This window comes from Hippopotamus amphibius, chromosome 9 (genome assembly GCF_030028045.1).
Source record: "Hippopotamus amphibius kiboko isolate mHipAmp2 chromosome 9, mHipAmp2.hap2, whole genome shotgun sequence".
Classification (NCBI taxonomy): domain Eukaryota; kingdom Metazoa; phylum Chordata; class Mammalia; order Artiodactyla; family Hippopotamidae; genus Hippopotamus; species Hippopotamus amphibius.
The window spans coordinates 98,111,991-98,130,674 of NC_080194.1; the positions used below are offsets into that span (position 1 = coordinate 98,111,991).

The window sequence follows — 18,684 nt, forward strand, 5'->3', positions numbered from 1 at the left end:
TCAAAGAGTTGGATGTAACTTCTCAAGGGGAAGAAGGACTGTCTGGCATTTGGAGCTTTTAGAAAAGAAATGGGCTTCGTTGTAAGAGAATGAATTCTTTTTTCAGTGACAGAGAACCTGAATGACCACTTATGGGTGTTAACGACTTCTGTGCCAGGTGTAGTGGTTCTTACATTTAGTGAGTATAGGAATCACCAGAGGGCACTCATTAAATAATGATTCCCAGGCTTGCTTTTAGAACTATTGATTCCGTGGATCCGGGATAAGGTCCTGGAATCTGCATTTTTAACAAACAGCTCAGTGTGTCCATGTCAGGTGATCAGTGACCTACACTTTGAGAACTAGTGAGACTAGATAAACTTTGAGGTCTCTTCCACTTATTTTACAAATAAGCATATTAATGAAAATTGTGTGTCAACATAATGACTATTCAAAGAAATTTGTCTTTAGTTTTAGAAAATATCCAAGACAAAATTCTTTAATATGTTGACAGTCATGAGAGACAAAAATACTGGAACGTAGGCTCTTAGGATATGGAAGGAGAAGGCTTGATTCTCAATTTGTGTCATAAAAGGTAAGACTTTAATAGCAAAATAGAAGACAGAAATCCAGTTTGATTTAAACACTTTAAATAACGACCCCACTCTGCATATGCCAAGGGTAATCTGATGGGGACCTGGAAAAAGCTGTCAGTGATCCTAAAGGACAGCACCTGTGTGAGGCTAACACCTATCAGGCTTTGGGGCCCAGGCTTATATAAACTGCAGCCTAAAACTGGCAAGACAGGTGTGGTGAGAGTGTCTTCTAATCCTGGTCCACTTTCTGATGGGCTAAAGAGCTTTTGCTGGCAAGTATCATATATATTTGGTTAATCTTAACATTTACTTAAAGTGTGCAACCGAGAGCCACATTTTAGGAATCACTGTATCCTGAAATGTTTCTGCTCTCTGTAAACAGTGTTTTTAAACGAATATGTTTTAAAATATTTTATTTATTTATTTTTGACTCTGTCGGGTCTTAGTTGCTGCATGTGGGATGCGGGATCTTTCGTTGCACAGGCCTCCCTGGCTTTTCTCTAGCTGTGGTGCGCGGACTCCAGGGCGCGTGGCCTTGTAGTTTGCAGCACGGGAGCTTAGTTGCCCCTTGGCATGTGGGATCTTAGTTCCCTGACCAGGTATCGAACCTGTATCCCCTGCATTGTAGGACGGATTCCTCACCACTGGACCACCAGGGAAGTCCCACAAATATGTTTTTAAACAGTGGTGCTTGGTGTAATTTACTGTCCAGTATCTGGACTTTTAAAAAACATTTAATTTGCACAGCAACTCATTTGTTTAAGTGTGTTACAGTGTTTAAAAGATTTTTTCTCTTTGAAAATGATTAAAATGATTTGAAAATCATTAAAGGTTAGTTGAGGAACTGGTGTTCTTAGCTGTTTTGTTGATTAATAGTATTGATGTGCTTCTTTTAGTCCATTAAGGACTAGCAAGTGACTTCTGTTTTAAATTTAAGGTATATAAAATTTCCAAATGACAATTACATGTTGATAGTAAGTTAGACCCTTGATTTTGTTTAATTTCTTGCTTCTTTTTAATGGCTGCAGACCTACGTGTCGACCCTTCTTGAATCATGAGAGATGAAATAGCAACAACAGTCTTCTTTGTCACAAGATTAGCTAAAAAACATGATAAACTGAGTAAACAGCAGATAGAAGACTTTGCAGAAAAGCTAACGACAATCTTGTTTGAAACATACAGAAGTCACTGGCACTCTGATCACCCTTCTAAAGGGCAAGCTTTCAGGTGAGAGTTAGGCTGTGGTGTTCATGGCAAAGGGAGGTAACAAGTCAGCAGTAACCAGCTGCAATGATTTTGTTGGCAGTCTTTAAGTAATGAAAACTTTATGGGCTCAAATTCATTTGTTTGAACTTGGGCTTGAAAAAAGATGTGGTAGATGAGAGTACAAGTTGAAAACTATAGAGCAAACCTCTTTATGTGAGGTGGATTAAACAGTTTCTAACTTGTGTTTACCATGAAGGTTATACAGTGAAACTTTGGTGAAGTAATTGTGCGACTTAGGGATTAAATCCATGTTCTGAGTTGCTGTGTAAAAAGTTGATATTTCACTCTTACCTTAAAACTGGAGGGTGGCCAAGGAGTTGCGGGAAGATGGGAGTGAAGTGAGAGTGTGTGTATTAGAGTAGCTTGCCTACAACATGATTCTCCAGCTAAAGCAACTGTCACCATGTCTTTGTCTCCCTTTCCTTGTTTTTAAAGGTGTATCAGGATAAACAATAACCAGAATAAGGATCCTATTCTAGAAAGGGCTTGTGCTGAAAGTAATGTGGATTTTTCTCACCTGGGACTTCCAAAGGAGATGACCATATGGGTAGATCCCTTTGAAGTGTGCTGTAGGTGAGTAATCTCATTGGAGTGAGTGTGCTCTATGACCCTTGGAAACCTTAGGTTAGTCAGCTCTATGCACTTTTTGAAAGGTGACGCTCCAAAAGCCCTGGATTAGCAGTGAGGGCACAGGTTGGTTAAGACTAGATGCAAACTATATTAGACAACACAGGTTTCCATTAGGGTGGATGGAGTGGGAAGCACAAAGATTTTTGCATAGTATTTGAAATTTGACTTTAATCACGGCATCCTATTGCCAACTGTATAATGTCCAAGTATTTTAGGCAGTATCAAAGGGAAAGAAGCATTATCTACCATCAGCAGTTCAGTCCATTAGTTGACTCGAAACTAGTTTGTCTTTATCTTAGTTAATTCCTAGAAAGCTTTTATAGAATCCTTGACCCCACCAAGTATGACAGTACTAGTAGCTGAAGGTCATAACTTTGGGGCTTGTGCCCTAGGTTGGGGCTGTTTGGCATTAAAGAATAGCAGCAGGGGGCTGGTGGCTATAGCTGGGGACATCCACAGGTATTACGTACGAGGCGGGGATGCAGCTGCTCAGCCTCCAGTAGGGCTGGACTGGCTCATGAGGGTGGGGTGCATGTAAGGGAACCGCCTCACTTGGAGTGTCCCCACCCGACCCTTTGCTGAGGGTGCCCCAGAGGGTGAGGGGCTGTGAGTGATGTCTTGCAGGCCCCCGCACAGGAGGGGAGGGGATGCTATGCACAGGGAGGGGTGTGTGGAATGTACGGGACAGAAGCTCCTGCCACCTCACCTCCCCATCCTTGAGGGCTCAAGGGGGATGGGCACCAGGGTGCCTGGCTGCCAGGTGAGAGTGGCAGCATTAAGGGCACTTGTGCCAGCAGCTCCTTTGGGGTGGGGATTAGTGTCTGGAGTGGCCCAGCTCCCATGAGCAGTGAGGTCCCAGGGTGTGGGTGAGGGTGCAGGGAGAGTGGTCACTGCTTCTTCTCTCGAGCAGTGACGGTGCCCAGCTGCTTGGCAGCCTTGGTGATGTTGTAGGCTCACCTGCTGAGTCAGCAGCTGGAAGTCCACAGGGGCGCCAGGCTCCGGGGGCACTGTCTTCCCGCACCCGCTCTGCAGCCGGCAGGCGCTGGCGTTGAGCAGCCGTGGAGAGCTGTGCGCTGGCTTCAGGGCCGGTCTCTGTGGAAAGAGAGAGACCATGTCAGTCACAGCCAAATGGATCTTTTCTGAGCAGGGCACAAAGCTGTCATGCTTCAATTCCTGGGCAGCCGGCAATAATTCCTGAATGTTCTTGGTGATCTGCTCTGTCTTCAGGATGACATCCTCTGCGCTGGAAAGCCCAGGGTCAAGGTCTCCATCCAGGCTTTCCAGCTCTGTGTGGAAGTCCTCTTCCTTGTCCAGCTCTAGAAACCCGTTCCCTTCCAGGCCCAGCAGAGGGTCTCCACTTTGCGTGTTCTCATGGTCACTGTCCACGCCGCTGCCATGGCACGAAGGCTTGCTCGCGTGGCGGCTTCCTTCCTGCGAGCGCGGCAGCAGTGGGGAGGAGGGAGTGAAGGGCACAGCTGAAGCCCACACCCCTTCCGGAAGCGGTAAAGGCCAGCAGGGACGCGCACTGAATAGACGGCGTCATCCTCCAGCTCCATGCTGTGGAAAGGCTGGAGCCAGGTGGTGAGCTCATCCTCAGGTGGGCCTCCAAAGGGCTTCAGGGCAGAGCCCAGTTCTTTCATGGAGAAGGCCTGATGTTCCCTGTGGTGGGTGCTCCCGCCAGGCCCCATGGGCATGTGCTTCGCTCATTCGCTGGGGAGTGGGGGTGTTGGCACTGGCTCCCACGGCTGCTGGATCTGCAAGTTCTCAGCCTGCAGCTTGGATCTCCCTCTGCAGCCTCCGGAGCTGGTCACTCAATTTGCTTTGCTGTCAAGCCATTTCAAGTTTTTTTTTTTTTTTTTTTAAATTGAAGTATAGTTGATTTACAAAATTATATTAGTTTCAGGTATACAACAAAGCAATTCAAAGTTTTTACAGAGTACACCCCATTTAAAGTTACTATAAAATATTGGCCATATTCCCTGTGCTGTATGATACATCCTTGTAGCTTATTTTAAACATGATAGTTTGTGCATACTCCTATCTTTTCCTTCCCCACTTCCCTTTTCCCTGCTGCTAACAACGAGTTTGTTCTCTGTATCTGCTGAGTCTGTTTGTTTTGCTATATGCATATGTTTTATTTTTTTAGATCCCACATATAAATGATATCATACAGTATTTGACTTTGTCTGACTTATTTCACTAAGCACAATATTTCTAGGTTCATCCATGTTGCTGCAGATGGCAGAATTTCATTCTTTGTGGCTAAGTAGTACTCTATTGTGTATATGTACACCACATTTTCTTTATCCATTCATCTGTTCTTGGACACTTGGGTTGCTTCCATGTCTTGGCTACTGTTAATAGTACTGCTCTGAACATTGGGGTGCGTGCATCTTTTTGAATTAGTGTTTTTGCTTTTTCTGGGTATATACTCAGGAGTGAATTGCTGGATCATATGGTAATCCTACTTTTAGGCTGAGAAATCTCCATACTGTTTTCCATAGTGGCTGCACTAATTTGCATTCCCACCAATAGTGTACAAGGGTTCCCTTTTCTCCAGATTCTCACCAACATTTGTTATTTGTAGACATTTTGATGATAACCATTCTGACAGGTGTGAGGTGATGTCTTGTTGTTTTGATTTGAATTTCTCTAATAATATGTTGAGCATCTCTTTAGTGCCTGTTAGCCATTTGTATGTCCATTTCTTTGGAAAAGTGTCTATTCAGGTCTTCTGCCAATTTTTTGATTGTTTTTTTATATTGAGTTGTATGAGCTGTCTATATATTGTGGATATTAATTCCTTGTCAGTTATGTTATTCGCAAATATTTTCTTCCATTCAGTAGGTTATTTTTTTGTTTGTTGATGGTTTCCTTTGCTATGCAAAAGCTTTTGTTTAATTGCATCCCACTTGTTTATTTTTGTTTTTATTTTCTTTGCCTTAGGAGATAGATAAAAAAATACTGCTACAATTTATATCAGTGTTCTGCCTATGCTCTTTTTTTTCTAGGAGTTTTTATGGTTTGCAGTCTTACATATAGGCCTTAATCCATTTTGAGTTTATTCTTGTATATGGTATGAGAAACTGTTCTAATTCCATTCTTTACATGTAGCTACCCTGTTTTCCCAGCACTGTTTATTGAAGAGACTGTCTTTTCCCCATTGTATATTCTTGTCTCTTTGTCATAGATTAATTAACCATAGATGCATGGTTTTATTTCTGGGCTCTTTATTCTCTTCCACTGATCAATGTGTCTGTTTTTGTGCCAATATCATACTGTTTTGATTACTATAGTTTTGTAGTATGGTCTGAAGTGAGGGAGCTTGATAGTTCCAGCTCTGTTCTTTCTTAAGTTTGCAATGACTATTTGGGGTCTTTTGTGTTTTCATACAAATCTTAGAATTATTTGCTATAGTTCTGTGGAAAATGCCATTAGTATTTCGATAGGGAGGGCACTGAATCTGTAGAATTGCCTTGGGTAGTATGGTCATTTAAACAATATTAATTCTTCCAATCCATGAATATGATATGTCTTTCCATCTGTTTGTGTCTTCAGTTTCTGTCAGCAGTGTCTTATAGATTTCTGAGAATAGGTCTTTTTACCGTCTTAGATTTATTCTTAGGTATTTTATTCTTTTTGATGTGATGGTAAATGAGATTGTTTCCTTAATTTCTTTATGATAGTTCATTGTTAGTGTGTAGAAATGCAAGGAATTTCTGCAACAAATTTCTGTATACTAATTTTGTATTCTGCAATTTTACCAAATTGTTTTTTGGTGGTGTCTTTAGTCTTTTCTGTATATACTATGAGGGTGAGTCAAAAACAGTCTGCACTCTGGCTGTAGAATTTATTGTAATTAACTTTTAGAAAAGACAAATACATCATTTTTTGACATAATCTCCTTGCTTTTCAATACACTTTGCCTATCTGTCAACAAGTTTTCATATTCCCTCATTAAAAATGTTTTAGGCTGAGCTGTGAGCCATGTATGCACCGCTGTCTTCATTTTTTCATCAGAAGTGAATCTACATCCTCACAGGGCTGCTTTCAGAGGACCAAACAGGTGAAAGTCTGATGGAACAAGATCAGGACTATAGGGAGGATACCTTAACACCTCAAAATGAAGTAATCCACAACAGATTTAGGTTTCAAAAAGTTTGTGCAAGATGGATACCAAAACAACTCATGGAAGAGCATACACAGAAGCGTTTGGATATCTGCAAACAAAATTTGGACCAATACTCTAAGGAAGGAGAAAATTTCTTAAAGAGAATCATTACTGGTGATGAGACATGGATTCATCACTATGAGCCTGAGAATAAATGGCAGAGTATGGAATGGAAACATCCTCAATTGCTGACCAGGAAAAAGTTCAAAAGTCAACCATCAGCTGGAAAATTGATGCTTATAGTTTTCTGGAATTCTCAAGGGCCAGTATTGGAACATTATAGGAAAAAGGTTCAACAATCAACAGTGCTCATTACAGTGAGATGCTTATTGAAGAGCTAAAGACTAAACTTCAGATTAAATGCAGAGGACTGCTATCCAAGGGTGTTGTGATCTTGCATAACAACGCACGTCCACACACTTCTGCCCACATTGTTGACACTCTGCAAAAACTTCATTTTGAGGTGTTGAAGCATCCTCCCTATAGTCTCGATCTTGTTCCATCAGACTTTCACCTGTTTGGTCCTCTGAAAGCAGCCCTGTGAGGATGTAGATTCACTTCTGATGAAGAAATGAAGACAGTGGTGCATTCGTGGCTCACAGCTCAGCCTTAAACATTTTTTAATGAGGGAATACGAAAGCTTGCTGACAGATGGACAAAGTGTATTGAAAAGCAAGGAGATTATGTCAAAAAATGATGTATTTTGTCTTTTCTAAAAGTTAACTACAATAAATTCTACAGCCAGAGTGCGGATAATTTTTGACTCACCTTCATATCATGTCATCTGCAAACAGTGACAGTTTTACTTCTTCCTTTCCAATTTGGATACCTTTTCTATTTGTTGTCAGATTGCCATGTCTAGAATTTTTAATACTGTGTTGAATAAAAGAAGTGAGAGTGGGTATCTTTGTCTTGTTCTGATCTTAGAGGAAATGCTGTCAGCTTTTCATCATTGAGTATGATGTTAGCTGTGGACTTACCATATCTGGCCTTTGTTATGTTGAGAGATGTTCCCTCTATATCCACTTTCTGGAGAGTTTTGATCATAAATGAATGTTGAGTAGTGTCAAAAGCTTTTTTGCCTCTATTGAGATGATCATATGATTTTTATTCAACTTGTTATGTGATGTATTGCATTGATTTGCAGGTATTGAACCATCCTTTCATTCCTGAGATAAATCCTACTTACATGGTGTATGATCCTTCTAATGTATTGTTAGATTCAATTTGCTAATATTTTGTTGAGGATTTTTGACTCTATGTTCATCAGTGATACTGGCCTGTAATTTTTTTCTGTAATATCTTTGTCTGGTTTTGGTATCAGTGCAATGTGGCCTCACAGAACTGTAATAGATCCAGCAGTGTATAGCCCTTAGCATGCAGCCCTTGCTGCACGTTGTTACCCTGCACACTGTTATCAGGCAATGGTTACTGGGAGACTACTAATGCCACTATAACCATCCCGCTCAGCCATTGGTTGGCAGTGCAGTCGGCCCCTCCCCAAAGTGAGCAACTCTCAGTGAGCCACCATTAGTGGGGCCATTTTTTTCCAGCCAACAGTGGGTGGAGTGGTGGTCATCGAGTGGAGAGTGAGGTAAGAGGCAGATCCCAGCCTTTTCCCTCAGGCTGCCTGTTGAGCTGGGGGGGGCAGGGAACAGGCTGGGGGTGTGTCCTGCAGGGCTCCTGAGCCCTTGCCTAGACAACCCACTGGCCAGGCCCAGGCCCTGAGGTGGGGTGAACCACTCCCCCATCCCTGCCTCTGTGACCCAATGGCAGCAGCAGTTTGCATGGGACACAGTCTGGGGGACCTGGCCCCCACTGTTTGGGTGTCCTGAGGAGCCTGAGGGCCAGTTGGGTCCTGGGTGCCTGGCTCTCTCATCAATGACAGTTGGGCAGGGTCTGGGGACCTGGCCCTGAGGGAGCCACCAACTGAGATCTGCCTCTTCAGCCAGGCCTGGGCACTGGTGGGAGGACCCAGACTGGGTGCTGGATGAATGCTCTCAGGCAGGGTAACCAACACCCGCCCACTGCTGCAGGGACCCCTTTCTTTTAGCCAGGCCTGGGCCTTGGAGGGTGAGAGTTGTGCCTTGGGACCTTGCCCTTTCTGGTCAGGACAGAGAGTAACATTTTTTTGGTGGAGATTTACAGGAACATTGTTACCTGACCATGACGTGACCTCAAGAACAAAGGATCTGACACCAAGAAATTTGTAACAGCTAACAGCACCCCTCCCTCACCTTTCCTATAAGAAGGCTTTGCTGAAAGCTTTTGGGGAGTTTGGGAGTTTTTCAGGCATGAGCCACCCATCTCCTTGCATGGCCCTATAAGAAACCTTTCTCTGAACCAAACTCCAATGTTTTGGTATTGTTTGGCCTCACTGGGCATTGGGCACACAGACTTGCAGTTCAATAACAGAATGAGTTTGGAAGTGCTCCTTCCTCTGCAATTTTTTGAAACAATTTGAGAAGTGTAGGTGTTCACTCTTCCCTAAATGTTTGCTAGAACTCACCTGTGAAGCTGTCTAGTCCTGGAATTTTGTTTGCTGGGAGTTTTTTTTTTTTCCATTATTGATTCAATTTCATTCCTGGTAATTGGTATGTTCATATTTTCTATTTCATCCTGGTTCAGTCTTGGGATATCGTACATTTCTATGAATTTGTCCATTTCTTCTAGGTTGTCCATTTTATTTGTATATAGTTATAGTAATCTCTTAAGATCCTTTGTATTTCTGGTATTGTTTGTAACTTCTTTTTTATTTCTGGTTTTATTGATTTGGGCCCTCTCTTTTTCTCTTGATGAGTCTGGCTAAAACTTTATCAATTTTGTTTATCTTTTCAAAGAACCACCTCTTAGTTTCATCTTTTTTTTTATTGTCTTTTTGTCTCTAGTTCATTTCTGCTCTTATGTTTTGTGTTTTTGTTTTCATTTGTCTCATATGCCAGATGTTTTTTGATTTCCTCTTTGATTTATTCAGTGATCCACTGGTTATTTAGTAGTATACTGTTTAGCCTTTACATGTTTGTGTTTTTTTCAGTTTTCTCATAGTGATTTCTGGTTTCATAGCATTGTGGTCAGAAAAGATGCTCAATATGATTTCAGTTTTCTTAAATGTACTGAGAATTGGTTTGCGGCCTGGCATGTGAATTTGTCCTGGAGAATGTTCCACGTACAGTTGAAAAGCATATGTATTCTGCTGCTTTTGGATGGAATGCCCTGTAGATATCTGTTAAGTCTACTTGGTCATTTAAGGCTAGTGTTTCCTTCTTGATTTTCTGTCTAGATGATCTGTCCATTGATATAAGTGGGGTGTTAAAATCCCCTACTATTATTGTGTTATGGTCAATTTCTCCCTTTATCTCTGCTAATATTAGCTTTACATATTTAGGTGCTCCTATGTTGGGTACATATGTATTTACAATTGTTATATCTTCTTCTTGGATTGATCCCTTGATCATTATGTACTGTCCTTCTTTGTCTCTTGTTACAGTCTTTGTTTTAAAGTCTGCTTTGTCTTAGAGTCTACTTTGTCTGGTATAAGTATTGCTACCTTGTCTTTCTTTTCATTTCTATTTACATGGTATACCTTTTTCTGTCCTCTCACTTTCAGTCTGTGTGTGTCTTTAGATCTGAAGAGAGTTTCTTGTAGATTGCATATATATGAGTATTGTTTTTGTATCTTCAGTCACTCTGTCTTTTGATTAGAACCTTTATTCCAGTTACATTTAAAGTAATTACTGATTGATATGTACTTACAGCCATTTTATTAATTGTTTCAGTATTGTTTTTGTAGTTATTTTGTTCCTTTCTTCTTTTCTCTCTTCCCTTGTTGTTTGATGACTGTCTTTAGTGTTATGTTCAGATTTCTTTCTCTTTTGTGTGTGTGTATCTATTATGGATTTTGGTTTTTTGGTTACCATGAGGTTTATATATAGGAATATAAATATGTGATTATTTAAGTGGCTGATCTCTTAATTTCAAATGCATTTTAACAACCCTGCATTTTACTCCTCCCCCCTCACGATTACTGTTTTTTTGACATCATATTTTACATCTAATTTTTTCATGTATCCCTTTACTGCTTATTGCAGATCTAGGCAATTTTACCACTTTTAACCTTCCTATTAGCTTTGTATGTGCTTGATCTTACTACCCTTATTGTATATTTGCCTTTACCAGTGAGCTTTTTCCTTTTGTAATTTCCATGTTTCTGGTTGTGGTTTTTCTTGTTTTGCTTAGAGAAGTCCCTTTTAACATTTCTTGTAAAGCTGCTTCAGTGGTGCTAAACTTTTCTAGCTTTTGCTTATCTGTAAAACTTTTGATACCTCTTTCAAATCTGAAGGTAAGCCTTGCCAAGTAGAGTATTCTTGGCCATAGGGTTTTCCATTTCATCACTTTAAATATACTACAACACATCCTTCTGGCCTGAAGAGTTTCTGCTGAAAAGTCAGCTGTTAGTCTACGGGAAGTTCTCTTATATGCAACTTGTAGCTTTTCTCTTGCTTGTAATATTCTCTCTTTATCTTTAATTTTTGACATTTTAATTTCATTTAACTTGGTGGAGTCCTCCCTGGGTTGATCCTGTTTGAGACTCTCTGTGCCTCCTGGACCTGGATGTCTGTTTCCTCTCCCAGGTAGGGAGGTTTTCATCTATTACATCTTCCAGTATATTCTCTGATGCTTTTTCTCTTCTCCTTCTGGGACCCCTATAATGTGAATGTTAATATGCTTGGTGGTGTTCCAGAGATCCCTTAAAGTGTCCTAATTTCTTTTCTTCTGTTCAGCCTCAGTGATTTCTGTTACTCTGTCTTCTAGCTCACTGATCTGTTCCTCTGTATCATCTGACCTACTGTTGATTCCTTCTAGTGTATTTTCACTTGTTACTGTATTCTCCAGCTCTGTTTGGTCCTTCTCTATATCTTCTTACTCTTTGTTTAACTTCTCACTATTTCCCTCCATTCTTCTCCCAAGTTCTTTGTTCATCTTTATGACCATTACCTTGAATTCTTTATTGTGTAGATTGCCTTTCTCCACTTAATTCTTCTTCTGGGGTTTTATACTGTTCCTTCATTTGGAACGTGTTCCTTTGTTTCCTCATTTTGTCTAATTTGTTGTTTGTTTATTTCAGATCTTTATTGGAGTATAATAGTTTTACACTGTTGTGCCTGTTTCTGCTGTACAACAAAGTGAATCAGCTGTATTCATACATATATCCCCATATCCCCTCCCTCTTGAGCCTCCCTCCTACCCTCCTTATCCCACCCCTCTAGGTCATCACCAGTCATTGAGTTGATCTCCCTGTGTTATGCAGCTGCTTCCCACTAGCCATCTATTTTATATTTGGTAGTGTGTATATATCAATGCTACCCTCTCTCTGTATCTGGTTGGTTGATAACATTTCCTGACTTTGGAGAAGTAGCTTTTTGTAGGGGACATCCTATGCCTCCCAGCATTGTACTACCCTGTGGTCACCAGATCTATATGCTCTAGTGGTGCCCCCACGTGGGCTGTGTGGGTCCTTATGTTGTGGTGGGCTGATTACTGTGGGTGGTCTGGTAGGTGGGGCTGGTCCCTGGTCTAATTGGTTGCCAGGCCCTGCTTTGTATGGAGGCTGCCAGCTGCTGGTTGCAGGGTTGGGTCATGAAGCAGCTGGCTGTGGAACCCTGAAGAAGGGGAACCTGGGGCTAGTGCTTGTTCACTGATGGGCAGAGCTGGGTTCTGGACTGGGTGGTTGTGGGGCTGAGGTTTCCAGTTCTAGTGTCAGTCTGCTGATAGGTGGGGTCAGTTCCTGATACAACTGATTGTGGGTTCTGGAATGTCCCAGAGTTGCTGCTGGCCCATTGGTGAATGGGGCTGGACCCCAAGGTGGCTGAGGGGGTTTAAGGTGTCCTGGAGCTGGTATTGGCCTGCTGGTGGGTGGGGCTGTGGTCAAGAGGGTGCTGGGGCTAGTGCTGGCTTACTGGTGGGTGGAATTGCATCTTGGAGTCTCTGACTTCAGGGCCCTGGGGGTCACAAAGCTGGTGTCAACACACTGGTGGGTGGGATTGGGTCCTAGGGCTGCTGGATGAGGGTCCCAAGGTATCCCAGAGGTGGTGTCCACCTGCTGTTAGGCAGGGTTGGGGCCCAGGGTATCCTGGGGCTGGTGCTCACCCACTGGTGGGTGCAGCCAGGTCTTAGGGCTAGTGTTGATCTACTGGCTGGCAGAACCAGGTCCTGGGTTCTCTGGCTTCAGGGCCCAGGGGACCCAGAGATGTTGTCAGGCTGTTGTCGAGTGGGGCTGGGTCCCAGAGTGTCCTGGGGATAGTGCTGGTTCACTGGTGGATACAGCTGTGTACTGAGATTTTTGACTACAGGGTCCTGGTTCCTAGAGTTAACTGGTATAAGCCTGCTGGTGGGTGGGGCAGCTCCCTGACATAGCTGGCTACAGCATCTGGGGTGTCTCAGAGCTTGTTTTGACCTGCTGGTAGGTGGGGCTGGATCCCTGAATGGCTGACTGAGTGATCTAAGGTGTCTCACAGCTGGTGTTGGCCTGTTGGTAGGTGGTCCCTGAGCCCAGGTGATCTTGGGGCTGGTGCTAACCTGCTGGTGAGTGGGCTGGGTCCTGCCATGGCAGGCTGTGGGGCACTGGTGGTCCTGGGGCTGGTGTCTGCCCACTTGTTTGTGAGGCCAGGGCTCAGGGGTCTTGAGGATGTCCACTGGTGGGTGAGGCTGGTCCCCAGGCTAGTGCTGGTTCATTGGTGGGTGGGGCCAGGGCCCAGGGTGTCCTGAGGCTGGTTCTTTCCCATGGTAGGCAAAACTGGGTCCTGGGATCTCTGCCTGCAGGGCCCTGGGGGTCCTGGGGCTAGTGCTGGTGCACTGGTGTGTGGGGCCAAGCCCTGGGCCCCTGGTGGACAGTGCTGCATCCCGGTGCAGCTGTGGGCTCGGGGGGTCTTAAGGCAGTGTGCCTGCTGGTAGGTGCGGCTGTTTCCCCACCTGGCTAGTTGCTTGGCCTGAGGCATTTCAGCACAGGTGCTGATGGGCTGGTGGGCAGGTCTGGGTCCTGGCACTAATAAGCTGGAAGGAGGATTCCAAAATGGCACTCGCCAGCGCCAGCGTCCATATGGTAGAACACGCTCCTCAAATAGTTGCCGCCAGCATCTTGTCCCCAGAGTCCAGTTGCTCCTGTCTCTCCAGAGGTTCTCCAAGATCAGCAGGTGGGTCTCACCCAGGTTCCTTTCAAGTGACTGCTTCTGCCCTGGGTCCTGGAGATTTTGTGTGGGCCCTTTAAGAGTGGCATCTCAGGCTTCCCTGGTGGTGCAGTGGTTAAGAATCCACCTGCCAATGCAGGGGACATGGGTTCGACCCCTGGGCTGGGAAGATCCCAAATGCCGCAGAGCAACTAAACCTGTGTGCCACAAATACTGAGCCTACACTCTAGAGCCTGCGAGCCACAACTACTGAAGCCCGTGCGCCTAGAGCCCATGCTCTGCAATAAGAGAAGCCACAGCAATGAGAAGCCCACGCACAGCAATGAAGACCCAATACAGCAAATAAATAAGTAAATAAGTAAATAAATAAATGGAGAGTGGCATCTCTATTTCCCACAGTCTTCTGTCTCTCCCAAAATTAACCCCACTGGCCTTCAAAGCCAAACATTGTGGGGGCTCATCTTCCTGGTGCAGGATCCCTGGTCTGAGGAGCTCCATGAGGGCCTCAGATCCATTGCCCCTTTGGGAGAACCTCTACAACTGTAATTAGCCCCCCACTTGTGTGTTGCCCACCTGGGGGACTGGGTCTTGCCTGTACTGTGACTCTGCCCCTCTTACCTGTCTCCCTGTGGTTCCTTGTTTGTAACTTTAATTGTAGATGATCTTTTCTGCTAGATTCTGGTCTCATTGATAGTTACTCTCTAAATAGTTGTAATCTTGATGTGCCCATGAGAGGAGGTAAATTCAGGGTCTTCCTGCTCCACCATCTTGGCCAAGTCAAGCTCTCAGAATTTTTTTTTTTTTAATTTCAATTTTTTTTTTAAATTTTATTTTTGGCTGCGTTGAGTCTTCGTTGCTGTACGGGCTTTCTCTAGTTATGGTGAGCAGGTGCTACTCTTCATTGTGGTGCACAGACTTCCATTGCGGTGACTTCTCTTGTTGCAGAGCATGGGATCTAGGCATGTGGGCTCACTTGTTGTGGCTCACGGGCCCTAGAGCACAGGCTCAGTAGTTGTGGTGCACGGGTTTAGCTGCTGTGTGGCATGTGGGATCTTCCCGGACCAGGGCTCGAACCCATGTCCCCTGCATTGAGAAGCAGATTTTTAACCACTGAGCCACCAGGGAAGTCCTGCCATTTTTTGTTTTTTTTTTTAAGTAACTCTTTTTGTAAGTTTGCTGAGTTGTTTTCAAAAAACATTAGAGATAAAACCTGTGAGAATTTGAATCCCTAATGAATGCTTTCTTTTCCTTTCCTACTTAGATATGGTGAGAAAAATCATCCATTTACAGTTGCTTCTTTCAAAGGCAGATGGGAGGAATGGGAATTATCCCAACAAGTCAGTGATGCTGTCAATAGGGCTGTGTTAGACTACTCTGGCACTTCCTCGGATGAAGAGAGTTGCAACAAAGAACCTCAGATGATTCCTAAAGTCAGCAATCCAAAGAGTATTTATCAGGTACAGTGTTCTCCATTTCTCCTCTGTACATTTTTTCCTATTCTGTAGTTTATTCTGTAGTTTATTCTATAGTTCATCCTGATTCTAAAAAAGAGTATGCTCACTGTAAAAGCAAAGAAATAATTGGAACACATGGAAAAAAGATTAAACTCACAATAATAATATTCTGGCAAAACTTTTTCTTTTTTTCCTTCCTTCTCTCTCTTTATTCCCTCTACTAGGCTGAGTGCTCAGAATATACATCATCTTTTCTAGTCCGATTTCTGCATATAGTATTTGAACATACATAAATTTCCTTTCACCTAAGTTCCTTCAGAATTAGATATTAAAATTAGTAGATGTTTTTAACAATAGAAAATAACACCTCCCGTAGAGCATTTGGGAAATAACACACTACCTGTAGAACATTAAATAATGATCAAAGATCTGCCATTCCACCACCAGAGCAGTTTTTCTAAAAAAAAGAAAAATTTGTTTTTTTAACCACAGTCATGGTCATAGAAAGATAGGCATATTTATGTACTGGAAATAGGTTTCACGAAATAACACACTTGGCACAGTGCCTGAAAACTTTGTTAAATTAAATTGACATCACCTAAATTGGCTTTATGACTCACTAATGGTGGCAACTCACAGATTTGGGGAGAATCTCTGATGCTTTGTATGTATGTAATTTTTGTTTTGTTAATCACTAATGTATTGACATGTTAAAGCAATTTAAGTATTTAACATTTTAAGTCATTTGCTTACCTTATAGTTTATTTAGCTAATTATCATTGGCAGACATCTAGGTTGTCTTCACATTGTTGTGATATTAAAAAAGCTAATTTTTACAGAGATGTCAGAATTCTAAGTTATTTCTGGAGATCAGATTCTCAGACATGTAATTATTGGGGCATTGGGTATGGATATTTTACGGGTTCTGAAAACATGGCAAAGCACTTTCTAGAAAGACATCTTTGTAGTCTTACCAGGTCTATGTGAAAGTGTTAATCATTTTTCCTAAAATTGGGTATTCTCATTGAAAAATGTAATTTTTAGTAATTATATTATTAATTAAATTAAACGAAACAAAAACTCCATGTACCTAAATGTTGTAGGTACTTACTGCCTTATGAATTTTTTCTCCTTCACTCATTTATCATTAGAGGTCCTAATGTGGTGTTATAGGCTTTTCAAAGGTTAGGAATGTTTTAACCCCTTATCATATTACTGGCAAATTTTTTCCTCCTAGCTTGTTTAGTTTTCTAAACCATATATGTAGTCTATACTTAGTTCTATATGTATAAAAGTTTAAAATTATGTCATAAAATATTTGCTCTTAATTCTATTTTTATAGAATTTCTAGTTTTAGAAAGATCTTCATCTAGGGATCAGATCTGTAGTCAGCTATATTCTTCTAGAGCAACGTCCTTTCAAAATGTGGTCTGCACAACATTCGTACTGGTTATCTGGGATGTTTAAGATGGGTGTTTCTAGACCTCAACCCCAGAGATTATGATTAGATAGTTTTGGGTTGAGTGAGGTGGGGATCAAGTAGGGGAGAACACAGGAATATATACAAATTTGAATAAAGTTTTATTTTTTTATTTTTTTACTTTTTGGCTGCATTGGGCCTTTGTTGCTGTGCATGGGCTTTCTCTAGTTGCAGCGAGTGGGGCCTTCTCTTTGTTGCAGTGCACAGCTTTCTCATTGCAGTGTCTTCTCTTGCTGCCGAGCATGGGGTCCAGATGCGTGGGCTTCACTAGTTGCAGCATGTGGGGTCAGTAGTTGTGGCATATGGGCTTAGTTGCTCTGCGGCATGTGGGATCCTGCATTGGCAGGTGGATTCTTAACCACTGGGCCACTAGGGAAGTCCCTGAATAAATTTAAAAATTTTTAGTTTTAAAAAGTCTTGGTTGGACTAAAGAATTTTGTTAAAAGATAGGAAGTGACTTCTTACCCTCCAATGTGAGTCAATTTTCTGAAGATAGTGGTCTACTTTGATTTCCATTCACTTGTATTTCCTATGTTTTTGAAAGGTTTAACCTGTGAGTTATGGATTCATATTTAATCCTTAGAGCTGGCTTATTAGTTTACAGAAAATCATCACAATCCTCTTTTTTTTTTTCTCCCCAGGTTGAAAACTTGAAACAGCCATTTCAATCTTGGTTCCAAATCCCCCGCAAAAAGAATATGGGGGATGGGCGGATGGGCCTCCTGGGAAATGCTTACCGTGTGTTGCATAAGATCCCCAAGGGTCACAGGCCTGCTGTGGGACACCGGGTGGACAGGTTCCACTGGGTCAACACACACCGATAGTGCGGTGGCTGGGCCCTCTCGGGGCAGAGCTCCACGGACCCACTTTATTTTCTATGAAACAAAAATGAGTCTACGCTTGAGAGGCCCAGGAAACAGAAAAAAATAACCACATTAGGGACCAGGATGCATGCTGGTGAATCCTCTCTTGCAGATCATGACTATGTTCTTAGCTGTACTTTTAATTCTTTAATTTTATATGAAGTTTTATGTGACACTAATGAATGTACCCAATAAGGTGATAGAATGAAGATACTGACCTGTGATAAGATTCAATGAATTATGAAAAGTAACAGTTTAAATAAACGTGCTGTGTTTTTAATACCTTCCTAGCTGAGTTTGTTGCAAGAAAGTTTTAAAAGTTCTTGTTTTTCATTAGCCATTAAAAAAAAAAAGTAGACCTTTCTTTAGGGACCAGTGATCCTCATAATATTCTGGTTCTACTTTATTACCTGCCATTACTGTTCTATTCCATAAGCTCACTAAGAGCTTATTTGAAAATTACTTTTTAAGCTACATCATTCCCTTAAAAAAATTTTAGCTTATTTCTAAACCTCGTATTCGCCTTAGTTATGACATTTCATGAATGATATATCTCATTATGAATAATTCAAGTGAAGCAGAAAAAAAGAGTACTGAGGAAATAAAAATCCCTTCCATCCAGCCAGAAATTACCATTATTAACAGTAAATGGTGATTGTCTTTCCAGTCATCGTTTATAAACACACAATTGTAAGAATTGCTATAGAGACAATTTAATAAGAAAACCAGACTACAGGAGCTACTTGTTAGGAATTTGGATTTAATTTTACTTGACCTTAGAAAAATGAAGAAACCTAAAGTGAAACTGAAAGTTGTTGAAATATTCATAAGATTTCTACTACAAAGTACTTTATTTTTTGAAATATTTCTTTTATGGTTTAAAAAGAGGAACACCAGGAGGACAGAACAGTCTTTAAAACTTAAAATACTGTGTTGCTTATTTGTTACAATGAAAGCTGCAGAAATTATCACTCTTCATTTTTTTTCTTGCCCCTTATTTTCCATGTGACTTTAAAAACTGACAAACTATAGGCCACTCTCGCCTTCTGAGATGGCCCACA

The 18,684-nt window shown here is 42.0% G+C and overlaps 1 protein-coding gene across 1 annotated transcript; it reads left to right on the plus strand.

The window, feature by feature from the left end:
* Positions 1-1,629: 1,629 nt before the first annotated feature.
* Positions 1,630-17,584, plus strand: BTG4 (BTG anti-proliferation factor 4). Its single transcript, XM_057695937.1, has 4 exons — positions 1,630-1,802; positions 2,277-2,414; positions 15,088-15,283; positions 17,402-17,584. The coding sequence occupies exons 1-4, from the start codon at positions 1,630-1,632 to the stop codon at positions 17,582-17,584; spliced, it is 690 nt and encodes a 229-aa protein (XP_057551920.1).
* The last annotated feature ends 1,100 nt before the right edge of the window (positions 17,585-18,684 follow it).

Excerpts from the sequence above, each read along its gene's own strand:
- BTG4 (XM_057695937.1), top strand. The coding sequence starts at position 1,630 with ATGAGAGATGAAATAGCAACAACAGTCTTCTTTGTCACAAGATTAGCT. Across the intron at positions 1,803-2,276 it reads TCTAAAGGGCAAGCTTTCAG|GTGTATCAGGATAAACAATA; the intron begins GTGAGAGTTAGG and ends TTGTTTTTAAAG. Across the intron at positions 15,284-17,401 it reads ATCCAAAGAGTATTTATCAG|GTTGAAAACTTGAAACAGCC; the intron begins GTACAGTGTTCT and ends TTTTCTCCCCAG.